General features: G+C 37.8%; 1 protein-coding gene across 3 annotated transcripts in view; it reads right to left on the bottom strand.

Moving 5' to 3' along the window:
- The window catches only part of srgap1a (SLIT-ROBO Rho GTPase activating protein 1a), a 93,464-nt gene that overhangs the window by 51,062 nt on the left and 26,718 nt on the right, over nucleotides 1–15,684 (bottom strand). For all 3 annotated transcript variants that reach the window (XM_008411655.2, XM_008411652.2, XM_008411653.2), the window contains exon 2: nucleotides 2,979–3,174. In XM_008411655.2, the coding sequence (XP_008409877.1) occupies nucleotides 2,979–3,174 (196 nt within the window). The remainder of the gene's footprint in view (nucleotides 1–2,978; nucleotides 3,175–15,684) is intronic.

The raw sequence follows: 15,684 nt of genomic DNA, 5'->3' as shown, positions 1-15,684 counted from the left end.
TATAAAACAGAATGAGTGAACAAAAGAATCTAATTGTTGTGATGGTCTAGTTAAAGTCCAGATCTCAACAGGATTGAGATAATGTGTCGGTTCTGCAGGATGGCAGTAAAGAAATGAAAATCAAATGAACTGAAACAGTGCAGTAGTTTTGTCCAAAATGCTTAAATTGAAAGAGGGTTTACTTTCTTTTAGTCATGATGTTATGTGTGTGTATCTGCTTCTTTGTATTAGAATACTACAGAGCAAAATCCAACCACACACACACATATGGAGACCTCATTTTCTAGTAAGGGTGAAATCCTGGTCACCAGATGAACAGATAGATTTTTTTTTTTCATGTCAAGACCTAGATTTAAGGTTAAAGTGTTTATTTTCAATAATTGGTTTATGGGTTAGCAGCAGAGTTTCTTCATGGCATTCAGTCGTAATGTTTAAGGTTACGAAAGCATGCCCACAGGCTCTAAGAGATGGACATGTTTTTATGTGTTTATTCCACATATAGCCACACAAGCACAAATGCAAGACTTTCCAACAGATTCTTGCTGTGTGCATGGGAACTCTGATGTTGCCCTGCTGTTTTATGTCTCTACTGGAAAGGACTAGCTGCATTAAAGGTTTTTCCCTCAACATCTTTGACACATAAGCAATGGTTCAGTTTAATGAAAGACTGCTGCTGTTTCACCGCATCATCTGACATCTAAGACGCTCACAGCTGTAGACGTTTTTCAAATCGAGTGTGTCAGCTTTCATTTACTGAACCTGATGTAATCCGTGCAGTTTTCTGATTACTATTAGTAATATTTTTTCTCCCATATCTGCCCCCTCAATTTACCCAACATAGCGTACTTCCTCCTATCAGACTTTTAAGGATACATGGAAAGAGGGAGAGCAGTGAAAGTCCATCCAACAAATGAAATATATAATTCACAAGTAGAATGTAAATGTAAGGCATTTAAAATCCATAAGCCAAAAAATATTGTATCCTAGCAGTATTTTGCAATTGCAATATTGTACACATTTGTCACAATAGTCACTGCAGTATTCTAWGACGCTCTTGTTTTGYAAAGAAAAATCCACAAAACATTTAGCCTAGATTAGTGAAGACGGAAGAGACGTATCCCAAAAGATCTTGCTAGTCTTTTCCATAACTTAACTTCAGCTTTACTCCCATTTTTATCAGGCTTCATAGCAGTGCAGAAGAGAAGAGCGCTCCTCTAGAACCACACTGAATTCCTCTGCAGCAGTGAGTCATTGCCATAACCCCCAAATGTCACCAAGCCTGTGATTTCTGACATTCACAACCTTCATTTCACTCCTGAGGAGGATGGAGGACTGAACTCCAACTGTGTGAAAATGTTTTTCTGAGCCCATAGTCGTGTGAGAAAGATGCTGTTTTAGCTCCTTGTAACAACATAAGTACATTTTTGTCTTCCAACAGAAAAAAAMCCCCCTAGATTTAGTGTCACTGGACACAAAAATAAACCCAAGCARTGATTCTTGCAGGCCATTAGAAGCACACTGTGAGATGATGTTTATATAGCTACRTCAGCATATGGTTTATTAGGAGAGCCTAAGTGAGGCACAGCGTCAACCTACACCTGTAYCTCACCTTGTTACCTAGGCGCCGTTTAAACAAATACTCAAGGGAGGAGGCCCAAAGTTAGAATAGACACATTCCTAATATTGTCTAAAAATACTAAGCTTGACAAAAACAATTAAACTCTCTGCAGTTTTATAGAAAAAAAAGCAACATCTTGACAGCTCATCTTAAGATGAGTTAAGTTAAATTGCAGCAACCTCCCTTTTAAATGCAGCTTGTCTAGACTAAGGTCTGGATTTAGCTTCCTTTTTAAATTCTGTTTTCATATTTTGCTGCTTAACCATAACAAACCATGTAAAAACTGGCTTGGGGTTCTTGAGGCTACAGAAAAATGAAAACGAAAACACCCTTTTTCACACACAAGGAAATGTGCCCATTCAAAGCAACCCCTGAGAATATCATGGCCACACTGTGCATTTGTTTATGTGAGCATAAAAAAAWTTGATGATTTAAAACTTGCAGGAAGGTTTTTTTTTTCTTTTTCCTTTCCTAAATGTCATATATTTACACTAGAAATGGGCTAAAAGCCAAATGTGGACCCTGTGGACAAAATGACCAGACTGTACAATGAAGTAACCTCAGAGTCCCATAATAGATTCTCCATGCAAGTATTACACATGGGTGTACACTCAGCTGCTAAAGCAATCCAGGCTTCTGATGGAGAGTGGGGGTTATGTCGACAGCGTGGATTTTACTTTAGTTCATTGCACTAGTATAAACAATTTGTCTGCTTTTTACATGAGAAGATCAATTCACCATGGTAATGTAGTGAGGACTGAAGAAACTTACAAAAAAATCCAAAAGGTACCTTTAATACAAATTAGTGAGGAGAAAATTTGAAGAAATATTCAAGTCCCACAGCTTTTACAATTGGGTAAAATTTCTGTTCTGTTGTGTGAAATTTCATTGAAATKTAAATTTGCATAATTGCTGGCTAGCTAGCCTGACTAATTAGCCAACTACAATTTGCTTTATTAAACTTGTTTTACTGTATAAAAAGCTCATTTAGGAAATATTTTCTCAATGTTTATACACAAAAAATCCATAACTGTCATAAATAACATTATTACAATTAATTCTACTGAGCAGTATTACAATAAACTTAATGCTTAAAAAGAAAATGAAAATAGAGATTAAATTAAATGTACTTAGAGTCATTCTCTTATGTTATTAACATACAATATAAGTGAAAAAATACATACAATTCAAGAGTGAACACGGTGCGCTTACCAAACAAGTTTTAGTAGCCATCTTTAACCATAAGTAGGAAAAAAATACACAAAACTGCAATATGGTTAACAAGGAATCATTTTTCTTTTAGCCTTTTAACAGAAGCCAATCATGAACAAAAACCATCAGGAAATTAGCATCTACTTACTTGTACTGCTGGTGGTCCTTGGTGCTGCGAGTCTTCGCCATGAAGCGCTCAGCCAGTTTTTCCAGGTTTCTGGAGTACTCCATTTCAATTTCTGCTTTCTTTCTGAAGAAGTCCTGAAGGTCCTGCAGCAGCTGCACCCGCATTTCTGTCTGCTGGTCGAGGCATTTCTGCTGCTCCACCAGCTGCGTCCTAATCTCTGAAAACATGCAAAGGTGAGACGTACATGAGGAACAGGATCGTAAAAATAACTAAGGAAAGCTTTGCAAAACATTACTATACATCTGTCWGCGTCATCACAGAGGATGAGGACAAATGATCTGCATTCTCAATAGTTTACATGCAGTAGTAGTTACACATGGAAGTTTGAGRGAATGGGTCAAAACAGGCCATTATGCTTCTGTTATGAGTCTCTGTAAAGCTTTTAAAGAGGCTGGAACGGTGGACAAAACTGGTCCCATGTGTTTCATTAAAGCTACAATTCCTGCAACAAATGCAATCAGTTTCTCCTGTTTCTCATCATGGGGAGTTTAAAAAGATACAAATGCTGTTGTTTTTGCAGCTTTCACATCGATCCACAATATCCACTTTAAAAAACGGAGGGGCAGGTCACGTCTCAACCAGCTCTTTGTGCATAAAAAATAATATCTAACTTTTTTTTTTTCCATGGGAATAATGTMAACATCTTTCCTGTTCTACAGGTAAACTGGGATCCAAACAGACACATTGTTGCCTCTGCTTGCCACATCCTGCCCAGGCCTTGTTTAATTGATTTCTTGTGATAGGGAAAAAAAGGTTTCCCTCAGATGTCTTTTGCAGTGAAAACAGATTAACGAGGTAATTTAGAGCCAAGTGGTTACTGATGGAAGCAGGTAATTTGTCACATATAGCCCAAAGGGTGAGGCATGTCAACAAATATTGTTTCATGCAATTATGAAGATAATTGCAAGTGTTTTTATCTGGATAGCGTTACAAAAACAGCAACAGCGTAAAAAAAATAAAAATACCAAAGGTTTCAGGGCACAGCTTAAAGAATATTATGTTTAATTGACACATAATATACATAATCAAGAACACTAAAAGTTCAAATAGGTAAAAGATGATTATACATTTAAGTCTTCATCATGTTAGATTTTTACTGAAAAWGAATCTGAGACTTTTTAAAGTAAAAAAAATAATAAGACAGAAAACAATCCTGTAAMAAAAATCGAGCATTAGGGCAGGTGCAACTTTACCATCAAGTTACATATAATCATTACAGTCCTTATTAATCATCGATGTCCTTTCGTCTGCCTCGTGATTTCAATAATAAAAGCTCTTCAGATAATATGGGCCTCAAATGCTGACCAAAATCGGTCAAAATGAAGCAAAAGTAAAGTAAAAACATAAAGAAATTGGAGAAAGAGACATTTAGGATGTGAAGTTTTCTAAAAGTAAAATAGGTCATCAAGTTTCATCACTATTTGTGTATGCACCCCTRAGTAGCATTCAATACGGCTACAAAAGATAAGTTTTGGATCTGGTGTAATGTAGTGGAAATTCTGGYTTATCTGTACATGTTTAACAAGCACAGTTTAAAGAATAAATTACAAAAGAAAAAAAGAAAGAAAAACCTGTCAAAAGTCACCAACAGTTAATTTATTAATTTCTAGTTAAAGTTAGTTGAGAGGTTCAAATGTATGTGCACTTGGACTTGTGAGCCTCCTGTAGTATCCAAAGAGAAAGTGGAGAATGAAAATAAAGTTTCATGGCACAGATACAAAGAAGACTATCGGATCATTTGACACAATTACACTCATGACTGAACAGGAAAACTCATTAAATCGCTCATTTTCCAACTCAAACATTGCCAGTGGGAGGCGTAGCTGGCATATCAGTAAATGAAGGCTAGAAGGAAACCACCTATCATGGGAAAATACAAGCCTGGCCATGTCAACAACACAATGTGATTTGCAAATGATGTTTTATTACCAAACTATTTAACACTGTGACAACAATAAAAAATTTTTTTTAAAAAGCTGCTCTTTAATCGACATCTGGCTGAAAATCTTGGTTTTTAAAAACTTTTCCATAAACTGACCAAACGTATGGAAAAAAACWGAAAATATTTTGTCATTTATGAACAATTGGATTTAGAATTTTACAATGATTTACCAATGACTTGCACAATAACGTACATTTTATATTGTTTGTTGTCCATTTAAATAATTTTTTTTCTTGCAYAGTTTTATTACTAAAACATTAGCTGGTATTTATGAGGCTTTATCAAAACAGATACTAMATCTTTAATGAGCCATTCAGGAAAATTAGGCAAGACCCACACATGCAAAATTACACAAGTTGTCATACATGATATAAAATAACACCAAAATTAAAAATGCCAAAAAAGCAGATTTTGGAAATCATCCAAAATCATCAGTCTTGATGAGGATCTTTAAGCATAACCTCAAGATCGATGCTAAATGGTTAAAGGAATAGTTTAGCCAAATCTTCAGAGAAGTTTGAAACCAACTGGAAATTTATATTTTTAAAGTTAGGTAAAAAATAAAAAAAACAATGGAAAGAACCCTTCAAAGTCATAAGAACAAGTTTTATCCGTTGTTGAGTGAGAGAGATGCTCTTCATTCTTTACCAAATCAAGAACAATTTAATTGACACAATTACAATTTTTAGAGATATTATTTTTAGGAAAAAAAAGCCCATCTAGGGACAAGTGCTGCGAATTAGCTGTTGCTATTGCACCATGATGCTAACATGGGACTGCTGTTTCATTCAGTTTGTCTATGTAAATGTGTGTCTGTCCCTATCAAATAAACTTTGAAAAAAACAAAAAAAAAAACAGAAACCTCTGTTCGTACCGACAAGCAGTTTCTCCCCCAAAAAGTTGCGAAACTTTGTCATGTTTATCCATGTCATGGTAAGCATGAACTGAAACTCTGATCTGACGGGTTTATATAAAGAAAGAGAGAGAATCATTTAATCCCACAGGCAAATATCTCAAGTGAAACTTCCTTTGGAGTTTTGAGTCCCGTCGAGCATCCCCCTTTGATCAAAGGGAGGCATTATACGAGCCCCTTGCTAAGAGCAATGTCAGGTGTCTGACAGGTTTCTTAAAAATCAAACAGAATGAACTGGATCTGACACACATGCCCTTTAATGGATTTAAAAATCAAACCACAATGCGTTTTTACCAAACTTAAAATAATCTGCCTGTCCTTGTATGCTTTACTTTATTACATGCTGCATTCCTGCCATTCTGAGGCAGTATGTATGGCAAACACATGTGGAGGCCTCATACTGTAGGGGTTTATGGGAGGGCGTTCGAGTACACTGCATTCTATTTCTTTGCTTTGAAACAAGCAATCTTCACAATTGGGTTAGTTTTTATAGTTACATTCACACATTGGGGCACCAGAAGTAAGGCACAGTCTGAAGCCATTTCAAACAAAACCATTTGAATAAAAAAACACACAAAAAAAACATGGAGTCAATGAGAGCAAAATGTCATTTTTCTTGAAAATATTTTTTTTTCTATTGGATACTGTCCAAGAATCTGCTTCCAATACGACCATTCACGGAAATAAACATCCACGAAGTTGCAACTCAGATTTGCCAGGCAGATCCGTTCTATTGTCACCAAAAATGCTTAGTAAGCAGGACGGGTACYGACCCATTGTGAGCGAAAAACCACACCGCTGTAAAAACAACTCATCTGATGTCAGAGAGTAGCAACTAACTTTTTGTCAGCCCTTGAACCCAAATATATCTAACTTATCAGAGAGGCAATCTGCAGTATGTATCCATCATGTTGCTACATGCAACAATTCATTTATCTAACTAATGGTTCCCAACATGGGCCCTGAATTGTAGCCAGTAGTTTTAGCAATAGCAGCAGAGGAAATCAACAAAGCCGTTCAAGTCCGTGTTGGTGATGCTTCCCAATATTGAATCAACGTTAACAGCCAGCTCGTTCAGCTTGGCACGTCTTTCTTAGCAGAGATTTCCAGTAAGCATGACAGCGTTTATCTAGTGAATTGAATATGTCCAAATACAACCAAACGGTAGCAATTGAATAAAATTTAAAACTTCAACAAAGTTCAGCAATAAAAAACTGCTTACTTCAAGGAGATTTACTTTTGTTGCTGCTGCTTATACACGCACAAGCTTGAATTAGCCTGTCTGCGTGCATTCAAGAGTCACCTGAGCATCGTGGTGGTGGTGGAGGGTAACAACGTAAAAGAGACTGGGAACCACTGCTCTCAGGCTACAGTTTCTCCAAGTTAGTTGCCATTTCTTACAGAATATATCATACATCAGTCCCAGCGCTGCATTTACACATGCAGCTCAGCTCATGCACCTCCTCGTCAGCACCTGAAATAGCAGCAAAGGCCCGGAGAGTGATGCTACAAGAGGGTTGTCGGCCTCACCATCTGCTCCAGATCTATTACTTGGGACCAGGGGAGTTTTATTTGCTTCTGCTAGAGGCTGGATACAAGACAGGATAAATACCAGCAGAGGTAATTACAAAATAGCTGCTGTGTGCTGATGGAAGAAAAGCTTCGAATTACATCAGCAGCTTGATCACATGGCAGGAAGATTTCACTGTTAAAAGGCAGGTTAATGTCTGATAAATGATGAACTGGGTCCCAGTGTCATCTGGTGCTTCTTGCGTTTCATTCAGTCCATTCTGTCCGTCTGTCAGATCCAGAATGACCTGGTTCTGACGGTTTCTGGATCTGACGGTTCTAGTTCATTCTGGAACTGAGCTTTTTCACATTTCTCTTTCAATAAGGGCAGACATGTGCAGCGTATACATAATAGCTGTCCTTCCAGCAGATTCTCCCACCTGAGCTGTGGATCTTCTCCGGTTACGTCTTTCCTTGGCGGTTTGGGTGGACACGTCATTCAAGTACCATCGTGTATGCTGACGTACTTTCAAAGTTTTACTTGACAATGCGACTCGTCATCATGAGGCCCATTTGACCCAGAATGTCTACTCAGTCAAATTAGAGGTAATTAGAGTTTTGCAAATAGTAACAGTCAATGGAGATTACAGTTATGACTTTAGCAGCCRTCTGGGTCTGTGCAGTAGTAAAGTAAGATCTGCCAAAATGCCAAATCGATTTCATCARAGCACTTAAAACAGCGCCAAATTACAAACATATTCCTGCAAACTTTGAGAATGGGCTTTATCTCAAAATATTACAGATCTGGCAGCATGTTCTCCATTACAGCATCTGACTGACATCCTTGCAGCTTCCAAAACCACAAAGAGGYTTCCAACACAAGTACTGTAGGCTACTGTTATCCAGAGGATGACTGCTGGGTCAGAATGGAAAAAAAAAGGCCTGACCCTATTACTCTTATTCTTCTAACTGAATCAAAAGTTACACAACACAAAGTAAGGCTTATTCTTAAATATTCTTCCTACCAATTTGCTAAACAAAACATCCTTCCTTCACTGCAAATATGATTAAAACAAGCAACAAAAAAGGATATTTTTATTACCAATGCATGTATAGGCCCAATAAACAAATGTCAGAGCATAAATCTGTAAAGCTCAAATAGCAAATACAACAGCAGCTGAGATACGAGACACATTTCCAATTCAGGGATGTTACATTAGGTTTGTAGCAATCCAAAATGAACCCCTAAATCTTTGTCACTTCCACTCTACAAGGTTATATTTAATAATGCAATTTCAATAAGTGGAATCTAATAATCCCTGYCAATTAGACTGAGCTCTTCTAAACTGCTTATGAGCCAAAAGCCACAGCAGCTAAAGCRACGCCCCCACAGATAAGAAGCCCAAAGCAAGCAGGAGAGCGGGATCAATCACGGCAGAGTTTATGGTGGTTGGTAAGGACCAGCRTTTTGATCCAAACCAAATAACAGAATTAGAAGCTTAATGTTGGGGGATAAAGGCACATTTTAGAATCAGAGCTGTTTGTTCAGCTGCAGGTTAACGTTGAGGCATCTTGTTTGATTTGGACACCAATCTGCTGTTATGGGACATCTAACAGAACCAGCAAAGATTTGTGTGGCTTAATGTCCGCTTTGTGTTGAGCTTTTTTGTTGTTGTTGTTGTTATTGTTGGAAATGGGTAATGCAGTATAAAATAAATGTCACTGTRATTTGTGATGTTTTTTATCCATTGCAGACATCATGGAGTGATAGTAAAGAACATTAAAYCAGGTTCTGTGGCTTTGGTTTCGATTTAACCAACTTTTAGGTTATTACTGTTCACTGRTGAGAGTCTATCATTGTAGAGAGGCACTTTTATTTGAGTCATTCTACTTCTTGTAAAAAATAYAGGTCTTTCTGTCGATAGTACTGGGAGCACTGGGTGAAGGCTGACAAGCTAGATTTTTTCACAGATTACATGTCTCACAGTATACCGTCACAACATAGTGACAATTTTAACAAATACGTTTTTTGTTTTTGTTTTTTTAAATGAAAGATACACACTGTAGCTTTAAGAGTGCAAAAATATTTCGGTACAAGCATAACTGTGTCTCAACTTCAGAGAGGAAGGAATCCGAGAGAAATACATTGATCCCTTTCAGGCTCTCGACCAGTCCTCACCCACTTTTACCATTCATCTCCAAAGCATTCCCAGCTGCTCTGTCTGCTTCCCTAAATGGACCAGCGCTGGTCTCACACTTGTGTGAAGCCTAGAGATTCAAAGTTAATCCTTAAACTGAAAGGCAGCTTGGGSAAAGTGCYGCAATCTGGCAAAATTTTAAAGATTACAGCACAGAATAATGACAGGTTCTAACTATTTTTGCCGCTGGAAATGAAAAACGATACCCCACCTTGCATCAGGTATGCCTTTGTGCTTTTGTTTGGGGATATTAGTGATGTGAGAGATAAAGGGTATAAAGCTCCTATGTCAAGGCGGCGACTTGCTCTCATCTAATCTAACCCCAGGCAACAAACTTGGCCAGGCATGCCTGCAGCTTTTACGGTTGGGACGCTTGTTTGGGGTAACAATACCATGAATGCCATGTGGCTGCAGAGCCAAAGAGGAGGGGTGTTGCATGAGAAACATCAGGAAGAGATGCACACAAGCTTTCATCTGATGGAATATTTACTTGCAGTCAAGCAACGTTAACCTGTAACATCCTGGCAGGGAATTGACTAATGCAAACTATGAAAGATGAATCTGTGACATGCGGCAATAAGGGGTTTCTTTTACAGCTGGAGTAGGTGACTTTTAAAAAATATAGATTTTTTTACATATTTATTTAAAACTGTCACTATGTCCTGAGAGCATAAAATGAATCAGGTACAAGTTCAAAATAGCTGGTTTGCTGCAGTTGTGTTAATGGTGGAGAAACAACTTACCGTTACAGGAAAACCGTTAACCGGCCRTCATCAGTGGTCATATTTACTACCCTGGGAATTGAGCAGCGCGTACACCATCWTGATTGACAGTGCTAAGACCCTCCTTCTGACTCCTAATTGGTTGTTTTTGACCAGAAGCTATGTATTTCTGCACATGGAGRWGGTAGAGGAGCTCGATCTTTTCACAGATSATCTGTTTTACTGTCAGAACGCAGWGACGGTTTGAACATATATAAAAAACGCATTTTTATAGAACAACTGCAGYTTTAAGGAACTATTCCTTTGTTGTGAACTTCAAGGGGATGTGTACGAGASGAGATAAAGTCAACAGTGTTTGAGTCTGATGGCTGCTTCCACACAGATAATGCACTTTGTCATTTTTAATCATCTCAAACTCGTTTCTTAAGTTTGAGATGAATTCACCGTACTCCTATGGGCTCCACAGTTATTTGAAGAAAATACTGTATTTTAACAGACAAATGAMGCATTTCTTGCCCTYGAGGATTGTATTATTCAGCAGAAGTGAATACATTGTACCATTTCAGCAGGCATGCAGTWTTTAGACCTGCCAAAGAAAATGTTCATTCTTTCGAAGTTCAACTGGACAGARGGAGTGTATAATCTGGACAGCCTTAAGGTGGATCACCATGGTAAAGAAAACACCCACTAAACACCCAGGAACACACATGCACATAACTGACTTAAGTCTTTTTGGCCAAGATGCACCCAGCCTGACATGCACTTCAAAGAAAGCAAGAGTTTAAAACCATGAACATGCAGCTTTCATACAAAAAGCTCAGCCGAGAGTAAGAGTGGAAACAATGCAGCCYAAGCAATTCAAAATGATTGAAAGAGGAAGMGAAAGCAGGCAAAACAAACAAACCCARGGGCTGTTTTTCACTTTCATCTCCAYAYACAAATATTCTTCATTTAAAACTTAATGACAACAAATGCCAGCAAAAAGACTATGTGGTAYAATATTAAATACTACCTATGGCACCAAGAGGACTAGCAGAGAGTCAGGTTAAGTGTCTGGAATKAATGTTATTACAGAGATGGTTTGAAATTAGGGGATTCACAGAAACTCAAACAAAGATGTGGGAATCAAGGTGACAGAAAATCCAGTAACATATTCCAAGATGGATTTTCTTCAATTGCATTTTAAAACAACAACCACAACAAAACAATACGAGGCAGCGTCTCTGAACTGCATATTAGATGGCCTAGCAGGCATGGAAACTCCCTACCTATCATGACATCATSTAACAGCAGAAGCCTTTGGGGATCTGCTACATCTTCTCTGTAAACATGTCTACTTGGCTGAAARGCTGTTGAACTGTGTAGAAGGGAAAAATTTCATTTTAGATTTGTTTTTTCTTGCATCTCCAACATTTTTGGTGTTTGCTTAAAGGTACAGCACACAAAACCCAACCAAGATTAGACATCCTCCTTTCTGTGAGAAATAGCTAAATTTACAGAGAGAATCCTGCAGCTCCCAAAGTCGTATAAGCCTTTATAACTTATTCACAAGTATATGCATTTATCATGGGAACCTATTCAGTGGTTTATCTGATATCTGTTAGGTTAGTGTACCTAAGTTATGTCAGGCCAAAAACTGAACTAAATCTACTGGCAGAACCAGCAAAATAATAATAATAATAAAAAAAACTGGATTGCAAAAGACTTTTACTCTCAATTAGACTCTAAATCCTAGAACTTCCCCATGGTGATTTCTAAAGTTAAACTGTTAAACTACTGGCCTTAATTGTTTTCAAATGCACACACACAACATTTTGTAGAACAAACAGACAGTATGTCAGTGTTAAATAGCTTGGGATCACTTTTCTGCACTGTGCAAATAAGAAGGAAAAAAGGAGGACTAAACGACCTACAAAGAAAACCGGAATTCCTTCCTGATTTCCATGTGTCCTCTAAGCGGCTAAGAATAGCGTCATCCACATCGTTCATGTGCTTCCCTTCTTATGTTGCTAAACATCCATAACTGAACCACAAAAAGAGGATGTAGCAGGATGTGCGGTTTCGGGGCCTTTGATAGGGTTGAGCCAGTGAAGAAGCTGGATGGGCAGAGAAGGAACAACCCTACTATTCAAGACCAGCCCTGTAATTCCAGAGGATAAGCCGTACGCTGCCAACCCACTGAAGGGAGAGTGAGCGAGAGAAATAGAAGGCAGGCAGAAATAGTATGAGGCCAGTCATTAGTTGGAAAAAGTGGTGGAAAGGAAGGCCAAGGTTTTGGTAACYTTTCCGACAGTAAGAAGGCGGCACAATCTTTGATGTTGATGCATTTTCAAAGCAAGCTGATAGGTAAACTCTACAGGAGCAGACATTTCTTTGCAGACACTAAGAATACACAGCGCCTTGCAAAGGTCTTCACACTGCTTTTTTTTTTTTTTTCTCATGTTACAACCACAAAAATCAATACATTTTGTTGGGATCACACTTTTTGTGACCTTTAGCATCTTGGGCACTGCAATCTGTGTCAGATAGCAGCATCCTCTGCGGTGAGAAACAATCAGAGACTTCATATTTTGTTAATGTGCGAAGTGTGAACATATGCTTGAAAATATTACCTTGCAGCAGGAACATATCCCTATACCTATACCAACATATACATTTGCAATGGTTTACATGAAAGCACATCCATGGGTTAAAATGTCCCAGTTTAATCGAGATTTAATCGAGAATCTGTGGTTCTCTTTTGTAAAAATGGGCAGAATTTTTGGTTTGAAGGTGTTTAAACTTGACAACCAGTTATTAGGTTAAGAGGGGATTAACCTTTTCCACACAGACCTATGTAGGTTTGGATTTTTTTTTCTTCCTTAGTAATCAACACCATCTAAACATGTTTATTTGTGTTGTCTTTGAAGATACAATATTTAATATGGTTTGATGTTCTGATACACTGAAGTGAAACAATCAAAAAATTAGGAAATAAGTAATGGACCAAACACTTTTTTACTCCACAGTATATAAGAAGAAGAGCAATGCAATCAGACAAAAGCTCACATGAAAAGTCTGGGAAAGTCTCAACAGTCTAAAAAGCTCCCCAAACTTCAGCAAGACTGCACATGTCCACATTTGCACTACAACAAACAATACGCTTTTTTTTTTTATCATACTCAATGACTTCCATCTGGAGCCCTCCTTTAGCTCATGCAAATCTTGGGATTGTTTAGGTGGACTTTTGTTCATCGGTCCATCATCCTCTTTATCTACTACTTTAAAACAAGTTTGTTTTAATTCAATAAGATCGTATTACCCACAGTAAATTTATAAAGAGCTTAAAGTACAGACATGGATTAAATCAAAGTCTCTTTCAAACAGCTCCAGTTCCCTACTGTGAACAACCTTTGAAAAGAAAACACTTACTTCAAGGTCATAAAGAGAAGGATAACTTGTCTTATCTGCAAAAAAGCATCTGGCTGAGACCAGTATAAATAAAAGTTTGTCCTTCTGTGGTCGTTCAACGCACGCTATAACGACACGCATGCATCCCTCATCAGGCTTTTCTAAAAATACTTTTACAAACCCTACTGTGTTGACCCAACATGTAGCACTGATTACTCGGGTATAATGCATTTAAATGAATCTCCAAGCAGCACAGAGCATCTTTGTATCAGCTTTGTGAATGTTAACAGGATGTGTTAATGTTTGTGAAACAATGTGCTCTCTATCTTTATGCCATTTGTCTGTCTGTTTCATTGTCTATGCACAGTTGTATGTTGTCCTTTTGTTTTGGTTAAAAAACTGGCAAAGGATACTGTTAGWATCTCATTTTTAGTAAAAATGACTTTTTTCATTGAACCAGAGTTTCATCAGACCAGGCCACCAGTTTTACCTGCTCCATGGTCCAGTTCACATGTTATCAATCCCTTTGAAGGGAAGCTCAGTTGGGTCTGGTTTCGTTCTTTGTTTACCACTGCATTTACTAAAGTCTGATATGTGCACGTTCTGACAGTGGTCACACTTACGTACATCGATACTAGGGCAGAACGTCTTCTTGTTTCGGGTGACCATGATCTTCCCTTAAGACAAGTTATTTCACTGTTAGAAAATGAGAAACTACGTAGCCATATAATTGGACATMATTTAATATTAGAAAACCTTGTGTATATGAAACTACARCCAACAAATGTAATCTACCTGGATTGTACTCAAATCAAACTCTTCAAAGACGATGATGTTGATCTTTTTCCCCAYCCGGTGCCTACAGTTGTGACAGCTGCACTAATCCACTCAGAGACTTCTTAGCCTATTGTAAACACACTCTCTGACATGAGGAACAGAGTGATTTAAGAGACGTCCTTCAGCAGTACTAATACCCAGCATTAGATACACGCAGGACTGAGTGCCAAGGGTTTTTCTCATTATGAGATGATGTTGAAACAAACTCCTAAAGACCGTCAATCTAAAGCATCCAAAGAGGTTGTCAAAATGTTTGTAGAAAAGTCATCTTACACTAGTCAGATTTATACATCAACTAGAGGTGAATTTTCTGAATTTCGGTCTGCGTCGTCATCTCTTTCCACAGTGACCTCACCTCAGACTTTAAAAGGAATACTAAACACCAGATATGTCAGATCAGCTGACATTCTTTGAAGAGAAAAAGAGGTGGAGGCAAAGTTCCCAGAGTCAGTCAGATGATGTTTCTGTTTCAGAATCCTCTGGATATTCTTGGCTATGACGTTGTGTCTCGTTTGTTTAAAATTCGGGATAATATAGTGCGTCAGACTAGCAYAATTACAKTGTAAAGCTTTGCACAAACTTTGTTTGATGCGTTYACTTCAGATGCCCTGTGGTTTCTATTCACGGATTAACAGAAATGCCAATAAGCTCTGTAAATGTCCAAATGTTTCCCAAAAGAGAAGAGATGTAGTTATTACCATAAAATKATCTGCTGACAAAATTTATCTGGACTGTCTTTKACTAATACAAGCAYGTTTTGTSCTGCAGTGCATTCTGACAGCTGCAATTACATTGTTTAATGAAAATACTTCTGGACCTCCTACACCCAAAATGACTGGCAGACTTGTAGCGCTGACTATGACTGATGGGCAGAAATATTAATTTGCATYGAACTCTTTCACATTTAGTAATGCTACAAGCACGTATGTATCTGTGAACGGCACATTTCTGTTGATGTCACAGATGAACTCTGTTTCCTAATTATGTGATTTCTAAATACAATGAATTTTATTGAGCATTACCAGAGTAAAGGGGGCAGAAACATGTGCATGCTACAGTTTTCATTTTCTTTTCTTTTACTGTTTGGTTTTATTTTCTTTTTTAAGACACTGTATAGAAACAAAAAAAGCTTGTATATAAAAATCTTCACTACCAA

This window comes from Poecilia reticulata, linkage group LG6, assembly GCF_000633615.1.
Source record: "Poecilia reticulata strain Guanapo linkage group LG6, Guppy_female_1.0+MT, whole genome shotgun sequence".
Lineage (NCBI taxonomy): Eukaryota > Metazoa > Chordata > Actinopteri > Cyprinodontiformes > Poeciliidae > Poecilia > Poecilia reticulata.
The sequence above is the reverse complement of the archived record's forward strand: the minus strand, read 5'-3'. Positions and strand labels throughout refer to the sequence as shown.